The sequence below is a fragment of the Tigriopus californicus genome, chromosome 9, assembly GCF_007210705.1.
Source record: "Tigriopus californicus strain San Diego chromosome 9, Tcal_SD_v2.1, whole genome shotgun sequence".
Taxonomy (NCBI): domain Eukaryota; kingdom Metazoa; phylum Arthropoda; class Copepoda; order Harpacticoida; family Harpacticidae; genus Tigriopus; species Tigriopus californicus.
In genome coordinates this window covers 10,971,675-10,988,718 of record NC_081448.1, presented here as the reverse complement: position 1 = coordinate 10,988,718, position 17,044 = coordinate 10,971,675, and the positions used below count along the sequence as shown (strand labels likewise).

The following is a 17,044-nucleotide window of genomic DNA, read 5'->3' as shown; positions in this document are numbered from 1 at the left end:
TGGCTGTTCCAAAACACACTGAACAAGTATGTATGGCAATGGGATTACTTAGAGATCTACAACCAGTCAACCAGCATTCTAGCTTCGTCAGACCGGAGTACTGCACATGAATCCCCATGTTAATCTTGAAGAAGGTTGTTTCTCTTCAATTGAGAGAGAACCCTGGAATAGCCCAATGAAAGCTCAAAAGACGTCGAGGACATGTAAACTCGTGTACCAAGAGGGTCGAGCCGCTTGAACTGAAAGACCGATCCTTCTCGAGTCTCGACAAGATCCTCTTTTTTGGTTGTTGGGTGGTGAGCGAAACTAGCTCTTCAAGAGCAAAGAATGATTATGGAAATGTGTTTTGCTTGGGGCCAAGTCAAAGAAAGGATTATTTATGAGATTGTACAGCAGGCTTTGAGCCAAATAAAGATAGAAAGAACTGGAATGAGTGGACCAATCTTCTCTCTCAAGTCAAGCACTGGGCAAAAAGAAGCATGTCATCATGCCTCCTCCTTTCGGGGAGGTTTGTAGACTGGGAAATGGAACTAGAAATCTTGAAATAGAAATCAGCCTTCGATTGGAACATCCAGGACACAAGATGAATGTCCCAAACTTCAAGAACGCAAGGGGTTCTGCAAAATTATGCAAATCGCATCTTTGTCAAAGATACAACGCCGGGCATGAGATTGGAGGATCATCGTTGCCAGCTTTGTAGGTCGAACCACATCCCAAACCGAGTGTTCCAAAACTGATCCCACTGATGCTCATCTCCCGAGACCTCATGATCGAAACACTCTGTTCCCTCTGGAGGACCTTCTTCACCTTCAACAAGGGGCCACCTCCTATCCAAAGTGTTCATCCTAGATTTCCTGACGGTAAATTTGAATTCTCTTTTGGGGTGGGTGACACTAGTGGAGGTGATGGTGGTGGTGGTAGAAGAATCAAGGCTCTGCGCTCTTTTTTCGTGCCCGTGGAGATTCTTTGCACTTGCCCTGATTTATGGGCGAATGCATGGGCACGGAAAATCATATTTCATGCTTACAACCGAGGAATAGGGAACTGGGGTTCAGGTGCAATGTTGGTTCATTCATAAGCACACCAACTGGGTGATTTGGAATCAAATTCCAAGGAACATTCCCGACGATTTCCAAAGGCTTCATTGGCACTTGGAAGACTTGTTTACAAGTCTCCAATTTTTCCCCTTGTCAAGATTTGCACGTTACCTTGCTTCTGCGGGACAATATGGAAATTGGAGTTGAAAAAAGTTAGAACGAGGAAGCCAAATATTTTGATTTCCGCGCAGTTGCTCTTTCAAAGGGGGTGCGATACCTGAAAAAAAGGACAATGGAGCAGTCTTGGTTGTATCTTGGATCTCGAACAGGGTTCTTATTGCGGATATTTGCTTAGTGTCAAGCTATATATCTAGACAAATGTAACGGAATTTTAAGAGAGGAAAGTGGAAATTGACGCACAGCTTCCGAAAACATCTCTGCTTGTTGCATGGGAATACGGACAAAACATGAATCCAAACGTTCGCAATTTCGTTTTCTCCTTCAAACCGTACTTTTGCGTCATATTTCTTCTTCTTTGATTCTCTTTGTCTGAAGCTTGTTGCACTTTAAATTAATCTTAGCATTTTTGTATTGACTGATTTTTGTATGTAACATGTGAGTCAATAAAAAAATATAGGCACCGAATTCCTCAAAAAATTAAAAAGATGGAAATTTCAAGTCGTTACGTTTTCTTCGAGATGAAAAATAGATGAAGTTTGCCTATTCATATTTTGGATATTCCTGGGACTTACCTTCAATGATCTTTTCGGTCAAGAACCTGATGAAATCGGCGGCAAGCCCGATTCGCCACGATCTACATTAAAGTTTCAGCTGGCTGCACCGGCTTACAAAGATACTATGAATAAAATTCGACGTCCGACAAATCCGATTAGATTAGAATTATAATGACTGATGGAAAATGTCAACCCGAGGACAACGTTTATGCTTGATATGACTGTTCATTTCGAATCTTTACCAAAAAAATTGCAGTATCATAGGGTTTTCATCAGATCATACAGAATATAGTTTTAAAGTGAGGGAGATTTTAGCTCTTCAGAAGAACAGGAAATACTGAATGTAGAATGAACTTTGAGTGTTCTGATTAAAAAAGACTGGATATAGCACAAAACAGCAAAACCTTCGACAAACTTGGACGCTGCAGGTCGGAATAAAAATGGTATTCTTAGCTCCAACAGCACAAATGCAAAAGTTCGAGTAATAATCATTAATAAATCAGTAATAATCAAGACGACTTGTCTTACATTATTTGAATACACACAAAAAGTCAGAAACGTGATCAAAATTTTCAGTTCCGTTATGTCTGCTTTAAGCGTTTCAATTGAGCAGAAAAACGGAACACTCAAAATATTTGGGTGATTGGAGCTAAACAATGCCGATTCATTTTGTTCCTGTGTCCGTCCAAGCTTGAAGACGTCCATGTGCACAGATGCATACTTTCATATGTATGTATTAATAATGTGTAGTGTTCAAAGGGAACGTGAGAATCTTGGGCTTGTAAACTATGAGTTTCTTAGCAACTGATGAGCTTCTCCAAAAATGAAATTCGTCTCATCTCCCATGGACCCGACGCTCTTCCATCGGCGATCGTCGTTGGGTCTTGGGAGTCAAATATCGGTGGTCTTCTTCGGACTGTCCATCTCTCCAGCCTCTTTGGCCTTAAGATAGTTGCCATCATGAAGTTTTAAGAATTCGTCATCATCGTCGTCGTCATGCGGCAGATCGGGTTTCTCGTCTTTGCCTCTCATTAGGGAGCGAAGTGAGAGAGTGTCGTCCTTGCCTCCGGACTCGAGCTCCTTCTGAAGGATCTCGGAATAGTGCTCAAGCATCTCGCCAAAGAGAAGGGAATCCATGTTCCTTAAGAAGATCATATTGATTTCATTAGTCCATCTAGTGCATATCGGGTGAGGGGTTAGAGGAACGAGTAATTACGTTTCCTGGACTGATTTGGTTTTTTGACAGCATTATTCACACCTATATACAATAAGTGTTTTTGATATCGATGTCTTTAAATTATCTTTTGCCCACATTTGTCACCTTTTTATTGGGTAAACCTTGACAAAACTTGGGCAGCTATAGGTTTCTGCCATTCCTATTTCAATACTCACTTCAAGAGATGATACAATAACTTCCAGTCTCCGAAATCCATGTTACGGCACAAGTAATTCACATCCACTTTCAAGGTTTTGCGATTGGGACTATTGATTGGGACACAAATTATTTGGTCATCAATGAGTCATGGATTGAAATGTCATCCTTGCTTCATTTACCTGAGACTCAACTTGCGTCGAATAATAATCGATTTGGCACTTGAAAGGAACACAATGCATAGGGTCCAGATCAGCTCGAGAATGGTGAGGGCGGACAAGAGCCCGAACCAGAACCATAGGAACACATAGATTTTTTCATTGATAATATTGATGGGTAGGACGCACTGTAATTGAATGGCTTTAATTTAGCGATCAAAAACTCAAGACTCGTTCAAGAATTCTTGAAAATAACCATCCCAAACAATACCGCATTGTTTAGGGGAAGCACAAGAAAGAATTAGATAATAAATGTTATTCTCAATTCCATTCTTTCTTTACCTGAGCATCATGCTTCTGGATAGTTCCCGATGGACCAAACTTCCTGAAGATACATTTGGTCACTCTGGGAAAAACACGGGACATCGGATCCACTCTGAAATCGTCCTGCAATAAAAAATTGCGATAAGCACCATTTTCTCTTTACCGTCATTTCCTCAAAACTCACTCACTAGATCAACATGTGCAAGACTGAAATACTGTCAAGTCTCACCAAAAAATATGACAAACTTGAACATACCGTGCCTTCCAGAAAGCTCAGAGCTTGAACACCGTATGTGTAGAACTCCCATCCAAGGAAGCAATCCGTGAGGAACATGTTCCCAATGACATTCACCAAGTACAAGCATTGAGCTAGGAGAATCTTGCAACACCAAACTCGGTGTGTGTGACGAGTGTCTACAAGATAATTGGCCAAATCTTCTTGCTTGCCGCTTCGTTCGTCTGAATCCATGATGTATTGGTGAAGACCCGTGAGGATGAGCTAGAAAAGCCCAAGGAAAGAGTGAATACAATTCGCATTTCTTTTCTGCCTCAACCACTTACTTTTATTTTCCCAGCCTCGCATAGCTTGAAGATCAAGTGTGGAACATAGAACATGCATCCTTGGAGAAACAGCATAAATGGCACCCATTGGTAATAGCCCTTAATTTCGATCTCGTCCTCATCTTCGTAAGGACCCACACCGGTCTGAGAGACCCGATTACCGATATCTTTCACTTCATCGACATAATGCTTTGGAACAGAAAATGTTCCAATGATATAGCAATAGTTTTCAATGACATTTTCCGGGATTGGGCCATTATGAAGGCAGTTAATGATCGAGTCCGTGCCTATAATAAATAATAATTCATAAAGTCTACGTTTCGTCCTCTTGCACCGACAGAGAATTCTTACCTGAGACCCATTCAGTGGTGGTCACCAAGACACAAAACGAAAGAATTAAAATGGTCGTTCCACGGTAATGGAAACGGCTGATGGGGCCCTCTGGTTTGGGTTCGGCTAGTTTTTCTTTGTTCAAAATTGGGAGATGCTCCCCAATCGAGGCAAATACGCCCACAATTCCTGACATGATGAGACCTTGCGGGCGGTTTGGAGATCAAAAGGCTGTTAGATTGGGTTCTACTGAGATTTGAGATTAGTACCAATCTCGACCAACATCAGTCAATCTTGGTTTTCGGATCTGAAAGCAAATCCCGTAAAGCACATCGTTTTTATTGCTGAGAAGTAATTGAAAGCGAAGCAACTCATTACAAATTTTCGCCCTTACATTGGATCCAATAATAATGAAGGCACCAAAAAGGCGGGAATATAAGGGTTTAGTTCCGCCCCAAGAGCTAACCAATACGTACTGTACCGTATGTCTCAAAAGTCTGCGCGATTTTTTCTTCTTTTTACATAAGTGACTAGTATTCAGGACACAGAGGTTTGATAAGCTTTTATTATAAATTGAATATTTTACGCAACATAATTGCTTACTTTTTTTTTCAAAAATTCCACCATCTGCTTCAATACAGCGCTCCAACCTGGCCCTAAACTTGGAGCATGCAGACTTTAAGATGGCAGCGTTTTGGTTGTCCCACTCTTGGTTGACCGAAGCCTTCAGGACGTCAACATTGCCGTGGTACATGGTACAGGCCTTCCTCTCGACGGCCCTCCACACATAGTAGTCTAATGGGTTCATTCAGGTTTGGCGAGTTGGGTGGCCAAAGCTCCTTAGACCAAAATCTATTGGACCCTAACTTATTAGCCAAGTACTTTTGTGTGGCGTTGAATGTCTGAGCTGGTGCACCATCTTGAGTCCAGACCCAGTTTCCGATGCCATAGGTGCTGTTTAATGCTGGGAACACTTTATAAGACGACAGGTGTTTGTATTGCACTGTGCCGACATTTGCTTTGGTCCAATAGGGTGGAAACGCTTTGCCGTCCCAACCAGTGACCCCAAGCATCATGGCATTGGCCGGATGTTTGGTCTTTCCGACAAATTTTTTGGAAGGTGGCACATCAGCTGGACTCCTGGCAATGTACCTGGTTGTCCTGGAGTTGCTGGCACCATCCACTGTAAAGATTTTCTCATCCGAGAATATCAAGACCCGATCATCCTTCTTTTTGAGTTTGTTGAGAAGTTTTTTGGACCTTTCCAACCTTTTTTGGCGCTGCAATGCCGTCAATCCTTGAAATTTTGTAAAGGCTCTACTCTTCATGCCCAAGTCCTTTCTTACAATCCGGAAGACGGCAGTCTTGTCAATGTGCAAGTCCCTTGCAATGCTCCTGATGTTGCTCCTTGGTTTGGATGTAATGGCATCCTTCACGGCCTCCACATTGGTCTCCGAGCGAGATGAGCGAGATCTCCCACTCTGAGGACGATTGGAAAAGCCTTGCACGACATTGTAGACCTTCTTCACCTTGTAAACTAAGGTTTTCGAGACCCCAAAGGACTCGCAGTGTCCTTGACGGTGTCTCCACCATCAAGGCCCGCAGCGATCTTTTTCCGCAGTTGTTCCATTTTAATACAGTTTTCGACTTAGAGGTAGTAGAATTTATTGACATAACGCAAATTAAAGCTTGGATACCAAAGAATCTCGAAATGCCATCAAAGTTCCGGGCAGTCCATTAACAAGTACCTTAAATTAGGTTTGAAAACCTTCGCGCGGACTATTGAGACATACTGTACTTACATGTGGGTTATAGGACTGGCCAAGAACTTCCTAATCTCAGTGGATTTCAAAATGCATAGAACCACTTCACTCCAAATTCAAACGAACCTACCTACCCTCGCCAACAAATTGATATTTTGCCCCGAAAATTCATTGATAGGCCAAAGGTACTATATATCCAATCTTCAACGAAAAATTATTAGCTTACCACTTGATCTTGTGCATTGGAGGCGATTCACTGTTTCATTGTCGAGTGGGTGTCATTTCCTGGGACAAACAAGCTTCAGATCCGCATTGCTGGATCAATGCAATCTTCCGTTGAGGAACCCACTTCTTCATGGACTCCCTTACTAGTTCGTATGCATTCGTTTCGGGTGAGTCTGTTGTACTGCCTTGGTGAGTGTGACTCGTTCAGAGCATATTGGTAGATCGGTGGTGTGCTTCAGGGCACCATCTCTCACCTCTGCAGACCTTTATAACGAGGCCATGCCCAGTGCTGCCAGTTTGCCCGCCCGGCGACTATGACTTTAGTGCCAGGCTAGTTGCCTCATCAGGTGAAAAATCGAGGATTCCTATAAGTCTGGGGCTCATTTAATAAAGTAAACCAGTAAAGCAGTGCACTTAAAGATTGACAACCAAATAGACAATTGACAAACATGTAGCAGTAAATTTTATGTACGCTGATATTGCACCGCTTCTGCCCTTGCTATGTTGTTAAAATAAGGCATGGGCCAATGGATATTTTCCCACTATTCAAGTCTCCTTTCAAGGGTCCTTTTGATCAAAGGCAATAAAAAATGGGTCTAAGCCGCCAGCTGGCTCTCAAATCTCATCATACCAATTTTCTCAAAAATGGCATAAAACCCGACAAAATTGCCACTCTGCAACACCAACTGTTAGCCAGCTCAAGCGCAAAACAACAAAAAAGCGTAGGGGGTTGAGCATCGAACGCGAGAGCGCATGTTTGCTGGGAGTAGAACCTGCATCCAACGACTCGACCTCCCAGCCACTGTATTGTTGAATAATTTCATCCGTAATGGAGAATTCGAGATACTGGCCCGTATTTGCGAATGCGGCGCAAGGCTAAACTAACCAAGCTTAGGCTCTAAGCTCTAAATGATGAGCAAGTGGAGTAAAATATATGGTTCGTTACTCACGTCTGACCGAACCGCAATGTAAAGGAATGATAAAGCCAAGCCAACGTCTCTCCCACACGAGACCCTGGCAGTAACTCATAGTAACTTCATAGGCTTTCAACAAAGCCCCTCCCACCATGAGAGGGAGGGAGGATCAGAGGCAATTCAGGCGACTTTATTGAAGTCTGTACGAAGCACGTGGCTCAATTTACCAATGATAAATTGTAGGGGTATTCAGGGATTTCTTTTTCCACCAAGCATGGGGATTGAACACTGAAATCATAGCTTAATCGATGAAATTGGACATGAGACGGATTTCTTCCAAGACTTCGTCCAAAGTGTTGACCAATCTGAAATTTGAATTTAAGTGATTTAAAGATCAATGTATCGTATTGGCAAAAACGAAGTATGTCAAGAGAACTAACCTATCGGCATTGGATTTGTTGAAAACCAAAGGGCTCTTGAATTTGAGGACGTTGTTATAAGGTCCATCACTTTGAAGAAGAATTCGCTCTTCTCTGAATCGTGTTAAAACGTGTTGGGCTGCGGCCGTAAAGGGTTCACGTGTGGTCCGATCCTTAACCAAGTCCAACCCCAGAAACATACCCACACCCCGTACATCGCCCACAATCTTCAAGGTAGTCAGATATATGGAGCAATACGCCCAAACTTAGCAGATTCTCTTGGACCTACCTCATGTTTGAGCATGAGACGTTCAAGGCCTCTTTTCAAATATCGACCAACCTCCTCGGCATGTTCCATAAGCTATATCAGTTAGATATTTAAACATGGAAGATAAAACTGCGCCAGTAAGTTTGCAGCTGCAGCTACCTTTTCGTCTTCAATCACGTCCATTACAGCACTGGCAATGGAGCAGCTCACCGGATTCCCTCCGTAGGTGTTGAAATACTCTATTCCAGTTCCAGCAAAACTCGCCGCTACTTCTTCTGTCGTAACTACGGCAGCCACTGGATGACCGTTGCCCTGAGAAGGATTAATTGACTTAAAGATATATTAGTAACGAACCATGAGATGATGTGTACCATTGGTTTTCCGATCGTGACAATATCCGGGATGACATCATTGCCATAGGTTTGGAAAGCCCACCAATTGGTGCCTACTCGACCAAATCCAACTTGAACTTCGTCGGCAATGCATAGACCTCCAGCAGCTCTGACGTGGTTATAAACGTGTCTCAAGTAGGAATTGGGATATATAATTTGCCCACCACAACTCTGGAGACTCTCGGCGATGAAACAGCCAGGCTTTTTGCCTTGTTCCGCGAGCTTCTCACAGATCTCTTTGACATCTTCGGCATATACTTCACCCAAATCCTGTCCGGGATAATCTTGGTCTCTACAAAATATTTGAGAGGACATTTGTGCTGAGCCGCTCAGAATCTGAATTGAGCCTGAACTAACCGGTATTTTCCTCGGTAGACATCAGGAACGGGTGCAATGTGGGTTTGGTCCGGACAAGCGTCGTCTTGGCTCTGATTCTTGAACTTATACGGAGATATCTCCATAAGGCTGATGACATGACCATGATACGCGTGCTCTAAGGTAATCACTTCTCGTGATTTAGTGTGAGCCCTTTAACATAATTGCCATTATTAGCTGACGAATACATTCTAAAAACCAAGGACAAAAGCATGTCCCCACAAGTGGACCTTCTTTGTGTAAAAAATGTGAGTTGTCGATTATTAGAAGAGCACAAACGTCTGCCATTGAATATCGTAGAACTATAAGATCCACTAAATCAGTCAAAACAACATATTTCGTACCTGGCCATTCTCAATGCCAAATCGTTGGCCTCGGATCCAGAATTTACAAAGAAGGCCACGCTAAGTCTCTCCGGAAAGGTTTTAATCAACCTTTCAGCATACAAGACCAAATTATCATGGAGAAATCTGCAACAATTTGTGTGAAACCAATATGTTATAACTATAACTTTAAACTTCGTAAGAATCACCTGTTATTGGTGTTGAGGATAGCCATTTGATCTTGTCCTGATTTGACCACATGAGGATGACAATGACCCACATGGCAGACATTATTGATGCAATCTAAGAGTTCCTCACCCATTTCATTGTACATATATTGACCTAGGACAAAATGTATTGGTCGCAGTTACACATTAAACTCAACCGATCATTTTACCTTCTCACCTTGAGCGCGGACAATTTTCAATGGATCAGCTTTGAAGAAAAGTTTACAAGATTTTCCCACATGTTTCTCCCGGAGACTGATGGTTTCCGATCTTGGAATCTGTTCGTGATTGGCACTTGTAGCCCTTGGATGGAGATTGTCTGGCTTGTCCATTGTGTCGATGGCTAATTATGGAAGTCTCGCTATCCTCAAGAGAGCTCTCCCAAGAACTGACCTCTCTTTCTCGTTCCACTATCCTTAAGATACTAGAAATGCAGGATCAGCTGTTAGATTGCCAGTCCTTGGCGACTGCAAATAAGCGGGCTTTCCTTCAAAGATCGTTGAAGACGGATCATGGTTAGACTGCGGGAAAAAAGGTGATTATGAAACGCAAAATATCAAGGCTTTAGGTTACTCCAAATGTCAAATAGATGGTTGAAAAAAAAAACAAGGCCAAATAAAAATGTAGTCAAAGGCATTTTTTGGCATTGAAAAGAGTTTGTGATGGCGATAAGTAAGTCTCTACAAGAACAATTAGTCTCACAACATTAAGCATTCAATTAGACTTCTATTTTACTATTCAATCGTGTATTTCAAAATGGCAGTTGTAAAAATTTTCATGCACAGAATATGTAGCAAATACATTCCTTATAATTATTAAATCCATTGATCATTTGTTAAGATAAAGATTCTCTAATCCTCTTTTCAGTGTAATATTGATTCTTGATCTCTAATTTTGATAATAATTCAACCATTATTGATAATTCATAGACATTTGTATACTCCAATGCAAAAGCCAATTAAAACTGTTATTGCCAGGTCTTTTTCTTAATGTCTTACTAGTTACCACAGATTGACTTTTTTTTAAAGTCGAATATCAGAACAGGTTGGAAAGACATGTACGACCACTTTCGTGTCTTCTGGCAATGTTTTCCCACACGTAAAGATTTATTTGGTATTGAACTTTGCATAAAGAGGGTCTATCGAAAACCTCCATCCACTTTATGAATAATCTAGTTTATTTAGTTTATCAATAGTTTGGTTGACAAAATCATGTCCGAAAATGCCAATTGGCCGCAGTCTAGAGGTCATAGTCAAAGCTATATTTGGGCATGCTGAGAGCGGCTAGAGACCCAGAGAGGTGAGTCAGCCTTTTGGTGTCCATACTCAAATATTTCTAAACTGGAGAAAATCATGAAAGAACGACGAATCCCTTAAGAATAGATCTGACCTAGGGCTGAAATCTGGGTTTTCAAGTTATCGTGTGGTCATAAAAAATTGGGGCGGTACCAATTTTTCTTATGCCATAATTGGATCTTTTATGATATGGTGCTAAGCTGTTGAAAAATGATCTCATAATATGATAAAGCCATTCTTTGAGCGCGAGAAAAACATTCTCAGAATGTTTCCCAAAAGTGGCCCTTAGTTTTTCCATTTTCCACCCTGTATGTAGTGCAAATGTTTCAATGTGTTAATCTCAGACTGAGAAAGTAAAACATGCCAATTTAACGCCGGAAAGGAAAGACATTTGTTAGTTTTAGGCACAAAACTTGGAACAGGTGAAGCTTTAAAACACTTCCAAAATATGTAACAATATTTTTGGGGTGGTTACTGACAACAATTTTGACAATGTAATCATCAGTGATTAAAAAGATATTGTAATTCTTTTTATGTAAGAATTTGATTCGGCACATATTTTCAAATGTTACGTAAGGGGGTGCAAATGCCAAAAAATACATCTCAGACTTTATGGACTTGGAATTGAAAAAAAAAATATTCATATACATTAAGGGACAACCATGTCCATTTTTTTAATCTGGAACTAAAACGAGTTCCAGGTGACATATTCATTAGCATTTCTTCAAAAAGTGTAATGCACTCTAACACACATCTAAAACGTTTTTCGGCCAACCCTTTTTGTTTCGACTTTTACAAATGTCTTTAGACATGTGGTCGCAGTATTACAGCATTGTTCGTCGAAGGGTTTTTGTTTCAAATCAATCAGGAGAGGTCGAGATCCTAAGACTTTGAACCAAATATCCGAGGAAGTATATTCACGTACTATATACATCAAATTAACGAAACTGTTCAACAACAAGTTGAAACCATAGTTCGAACCTTGAAAAACTACACATGAATGAGTCACTTTCGGCAAACTTATTCCTCTAGATTCTTGACCTGAAAAATCGCTCCCATATTATTTTGTTTAAATCCATTTCACATCAGACCAAGTGAGTGTCATGCTAGTTGATCGGGTGGGTGTCATTGACGCCTGGGACAAGAAATGCAACTGTAAACAAATCGACTTGAGAGTTGAGCCACTTGCATGGAGTACAATGATATCCTTGTAAAAAGGAGAATTCACTTGTTATGAAGCTAACTTTTCGTAAGTGTTATTTGAAAGTCGCAGAGTATCGTAGCCCGCAATGGGAATGATGAAATCATTGTCCCCGGCCTGATGTTCATAGAGGGAATTCGGTGGCAAAATCAATATCTTTGCATAGGATGGCAGCAAATGTTTGTGTCTCAATAATGAGATGACTCCAATATCAAGAAGTACCTTATTGTTCTCTCCTGGAAAGTCGTTCTTCAGCATTGATGTGGCCAGATTTTACACCAAAGGCTTCGGACGGTCTTTTAAAGAAATTCCAAACTAAACTCGTTTTCGAAAAGTGGAATGAAGTTACTCGAATTTAGCGCTTGTAAAAGTAATAAGACGGATTATGCCGTAACATGTGTCAAAATTCCAAAAGAGCGACTTAAGTATTACTGCTTGATATGTGAGGTTGTTAAGTTGAAAAAAAAGCAATTTGAGGACCCAAACATCAATGAGCTACGATTACAGTTTTTTAACCTCTATTAATCCACACTCACACCCAACTTTCCCAAGGTTTCAGAATACAAGTAAAAGGGAGTTGAGATAATCTTAGATACTCCAGCCAGAAACGGTTAGCTTTTGCCAGGATTTCTAATCTAGAGTTCACCTTGATTTGAAGAATATGCTCCCAGTTTTGGTCTTCAGCATAAAACCTTCAATACGACATCAAAGGCCGAGCGGTTCAAGAGATTAGGGATTTTTGCACAAATGAAGAAATTTGCTCGTCTTTTAATGAAAAGCAAAATATTTCATTAGACTGTGTCTGAACGTAAATATTTTCAAGAATCCTCGCATTTTATTTTAGCACGACCGACGCTTAAGTGTAAAATAAGGTATATATTGACGCATCATACATTTTCAAGTTTTTGAGGGTGCTTCACTGTTCGATTGTACCAAGAGCGCTTGAAACTCGTCCTGAAATAAGAGAATCGCAAACCCAGGTTATTGTTTTTCAGCGGGGATGAAAATGATACAAGAAGGCCGGAAATAACGGCAATTCCTTGTTTTGGTAACTAAGAACAAAGTCCGATAAAAAAGGCGATTTCATACGAAAAAAGGACTCAAACAAACTTCCAATGAAGAATGAGTGCCACTCGATAGCTTTCATTTGCGACCACCACAGCCTTCAAATTACGGTGAACTCGATCACGGTTGGCACGGGCTCTATTTACTTAATCGCCATGGCTAAAATACTTCGCTCTTGTCTCTTTGATAGAGGAAAATGACTAAATAGTGTTCGCCGAGAACTCTGACAGAAGATCAAGGTCCAAATATTTACACGTAAAATTCTGATTTGAATGACTTGATTGATTCGTTTTGCAATGGTAAATGTAAAATTGCCGTGAATTCTGGCCACCCTGTGCGTCCATTTGAAGCCAAAATCTCACCTCCCAACCCATGGCCTTAACGAAATCTTGACAGCCTTGGTCACAAGTTCCAATCTTTGCTACATCTCGGTATCCGGATTCCTCACTCAAATCCAACCCACCACGGCCAAGAGCTCTCAACACATAATCTGATCCGCTGAATGGTGGACGGGTTAGATTTATAAGCAATCGGGGAGTGGTAAGGGAAACCCTAAGTGATGAAACAGTCGTATGGTTATGAAGTGTCCGCCATCATCGGAATAAAATATTCAATGCCAATATCTGCATAACGAGTTATCAAAGTTCAGTTCAAAGTTTTGACAATGTACCTATGTTAAAGATGGAAGAACTTAAATGAAATGATATTAAATGATATTAACGTCAGGTAAAAATAGAACGAGCAAAGTACCTGTCCACGAGATTCGCGAATGGTTGAACTGTGAGGGATGTGCCCATGATGATTAGCAGGTCACATATTTTGAAATCATCGACAAGACAAGTGAAAAACCTGTCCGGAAGTTGCTCTCCGAAAAATACGATATCTGGTTTGACCACACTATTGCACTCCTTGCAAGTTGGGATGACATCTCTCATAATTTGCTCTGCAACGATTGCAAATTCAAGCTTAGTGAGCGTAACAAGTTCATCTAGGCCAATAAAATCGTCCATCCTGGATATTAGTACTGTTTACTTCCGAAACATGATTGATTGCTTTGATTCGAAATCCCTAGGTTAACTCAAAACAAAAACATTGTTAACTTTTAATCTGGATGGAGTTCAAAAAATGTTTCAAGATTTTTTTTAAGTTGTCTGAATTTGCAACCAGACGAGAGCAAATCCACAAATACAAATGATTTTCCGATTTACCAATTCGTACATTAGGAGGGTTCATTTAACTCACCTTTCATCCATTCTTGGGTATATTCCTTCCGACATTTAGGCTCAATACAGTGACTAGAGTGAAAGGTCCCATGGGCTTCGACTAACTTGTCCCCGGAGATATTGGCCACCCGTTCCAAAGTGTCGATGTTCTGGGTGTAATGTCTCAATAGTAATCCTTTCTGTTCCAATAATCTAGAAGCACATTGTGATACATCTTTTACGATAACACCAAGAACCCGTGTATGTCCAGTTCAAACCCCTTACTTGATAAAATAATGACAGGGCGTGGGCTCGAACTGCCCCGGATATAATTCTTTGGCCAACTGGAAAAACGGCTCGGGTCTCTCTTCAAAGTATTCGATATCAAAGATGGCCTGTGGGTTGGGCAAGTCGTATTTCTGTAGGTTATTGTACAATCCGGTTTCGGGTGATCGGAAATCTGGGATTCCAGCCGACGTGGAAATGCCAGCTCCGGCCATAGTGATGATATTCTTGACCTTTCCGGACTTGACATAGCGAATAATGCCGTCAAATGAGACCTCATCCAAAACCTGAAGGAAAAAGCGCCATTTATGATGGTGTTTACATTAATTATTTCTCAAGGAAACTTTTAGACGCTAACCACACCCACAGACGGAGAACCAATCTGATACCGGACTTGAAACTGCCCATCGGAATTTGGACTTGGATAATGCGATGGCTGGCTTCGCTGGCCGGGCGAGGTGCACCCTCCGACCCTAGCACCCCCAATCAAAAACAAATAAAATAAATAAAAAAATACAAAAAAATACCATGGCTGTCCAAAATATGCAAAGGCATTTCTTTCTGTTTCCATTGTTTTTGTTTAACTTTTATTAATTCTATTTTTCCCCGTTTTGGCACAAAAGTTGATGTTTTTCATTGATTTTACTTTCAAAACATTTGACGTGGAATATTTTGTTTCTTTTGCATCAGTTAGTGCTCTTTCTTTGAATGATTATTTTCTGAATGGGTTAACTAGGACTTTCCCAGGGATCAAAATAAAAATTGTTTCAGTACATGGCCAAAATATGAAGACTTCTTAACGCGAAGCAATTGATGCATTTCTCAAGCACTGTAGCAAATTCTTTCAAAATTAACGATGACTCAAGCTGTTTTTGTTCACAGCAACTATGAAGGGATGCTTTAGTAACTTACCGTAATACACCCTCGAGCGTTTTTATTCCAAGCACAATTTGTGAGGAAAGTATCCACACCTTTGTTTATTGTTCTTTAGTATTGTTACTTAGAGTCACTTTGTGCTCTTTCATAATTTTGATAGTATCTTAATTAGCGTTGAATTCATGTCATATCTGATCCACCAACGAAGTGCAGTTGGCGCATCTGTTTGCCCTTGAAAAGAGGGTTGATCAGGAATTTTGGTCAAACACTAGTCCAAGTCTAACTTATATTCTGCTCCAGGATCAACACCTACATACTCCCTGAGAATATGTGAGGAAAGCAAATTGATAAATGAAGGAGCCCGAGAAAGAAGAGAGGTGGACTTCATTGTTCGAACTAACCTGGATTTACGAGTTCTTGAAGGTACTCTCAAAACGCATATTAAGCTTCTAGCGTGGCTACGATTGTCCCTAAATCCTTGGCTGGGACAACGATCATGGATGAACTTGAAAAAATACCTTTCATACCATCTATGAAAACTGTACAGCCCCAACCTTTTTAGTCTCTCCCAATACGAGAGCTCTCTCTCTCATACCTCTTATGTTCCTGCTAAAACATCTTTGGACCTGCTCGACCTTTGGCAAACCTGCGAGCCCAAATGGTCGACACACATTCAAAATGTGTCTGAACAATCCATTCTGTCTAAAAAAAATGTATCTATGTTTACATTTTCCCCTTCTTGTGGGAGCACATGCCAAACTGAATTGCATTTTTAACAGCCCTGTTAATCATTTTTGAAGTCACGAGTACTTAGATCTATCCAGCCAAGGGATTCAAATTGCAATGGCTTTAACAAACACCATATTTCACACCAAGTTCACCAAAAACACCAATTTCATTTAAGAGATTAAGAGTGGAAGTAACCCGGATCAAACCTTCGTAATTGCATCATACCAAGGAGGATCACCTTTTTCTTGGCTAAGTCTTCATTAGTTCGTGATTTGCCTTGATGAAGCTTCATTCGAAGCATTTGTCGGATCAGATCCTCCTGATTCTGTCCATCGATTTCATCCTCGGAGGAATCCGATGATCCAGAATATTTCTCTGGATCTTGTTCATGAAGGGGCACTTTACTTGAACTTTCATTGTCGTTTCGAGGTTCAGCCATGACTAGCTTTGGGCAAGCAATCCAAACACAAACTAACACAATTGGGTCCTTTGGAACGTACTTTTTATTTCAATACCACTAGAACATGAAATGAGTTTATGATGTTCTTCTCGTTCCGTTTATTGTAACGTACATTACCACACATGATATGATATGTGAGACATACATCAATGATCTCAAGCGATGTGATTTGTCAGAGAAGAACATATTTTTCCAAGAGGTATTATTCCGAGGTTGCGTGTGGGCTGAGTGTGGCAAGTATGCACTCGCTCATATGGGTTCTTTGCGTTCGTTGTGATTTGTCGTAGATTTCTAGACACTGAATGTCGGACGACCGATCACTTGGTTTGCCAAACCACGGACATCTAGAAATATGGACTGCAAACGAGCTTCCCGGCAAATCGGCCTACTCTTGGTCATAGCCACTCTGAGCCACTTTTCGAATTAAAGTAATCAAATAAGAAACGTAGATCTCTTGAGTTCATCTATACAACAAGATCTTGTGGTCGTATGAAGTGCTTATTTGGAAT

At 40.9% G+C, this 17,044-nt stretch overlaps 3 protein-coding genes across 3 annotated transcripts in view; all 3 read right to left on the bottom strand.

The window, feature by feature from the left end:
• Window positions 1-1,976: 1,976 nt before the first annotated feature.
• LOC131886516 (innexin inx2-like) lies at window positions 1,977-7,595 on the bottom strand. The gene is made up of 9 exons (XM_059234878.1): window positions 7,455-7,595; window positions 6,506-6,869; window positions 4,538-4,823; window positions 4,187-4,473; window positions 3,882-4,124; window positions 3,644-3,748; window positions 3,326-3,489; window positions 3,164-3,253; window positions 1,977-2,912 (listed from the first exon to the last, which is right to left on the bottom strand). The coding sequence occupies exons 3-9, from the start codon at window positions 4,710-4,712 to the stop codon at window positions 2,663-2,665; spliced, it is 1,314 nt and encodes a 437-aa protein (XP_059090861.1). The 5' UTR covers window positions 4,713-4,823; window positions 6,506-6,869; window positions 7,455-7,595; the 3' UTR covers window positions 1,977-2,662.
• Window positions 7,588-9,916, bottom strand: LOC131886515 (ethanolamine-phosphate phospho-lyase-like). Its single transcript, XM_059234877.1, has 9 exons — window positions 9,601-9,916; window positions 9,405-9,537; window positions 9,217-9,342; window positions 8,855-9,025; window positions 8,477-8,789; window positions 8,265-8,417; window positions 8,127-8,198; window positions 7,859-8,064; window positions 7,588-7,783 (listed from the first exon to the last, which is right to left on the bottom strand). The coding sequence occupies exons 1-9, from the start codon at window positions 9,752-9,754 to the stop codon at window positions 7,720-7,722; spliced, it is 1,392 nt and encodes a 463-aa protein (XP_059090860.1). The 5' UTR covers window positions 9,755-9,916; the 3' UTR covers window positions 7,588-7,719.
• Window positions 9,917-12,721: 2,805 nt separating this feature from the next.
• The window catches only part of LOC131886733 (uncharacterized), a 16,830-nt gene continuing 12,507 nt past the window's right edge, over window positions 12,722-17,044 (bottom strand). The window contains exons 10-14 of the mRNA XM_059235133.1: window positions 14,471-14,757; window positions 14,226-14,398; window positions 13,734-13,926; window positions 13,346-13,535; window positions 12,722-12,872 (exon numbers count right to left, since the gene is read on the bottom strand). Of these exons, the coding sequence (XP_059091116.1) occupies window positions 12,816-12,872; window positions 13,346-13,535; window positions 13,734-13,926; window positions 14,226-14,398; window positions 14,471-14,757 (900 nt within the window). The 3' untranslated portion in view covers window positions 12,722-12,815. The remainder of the gene's footprint in view (window positions 12,873-13,345; window positions 13,536-13,733; window positions 13,927-14,225; window positions 14,399-14,470; window positions 14,758-17,044) is intronic.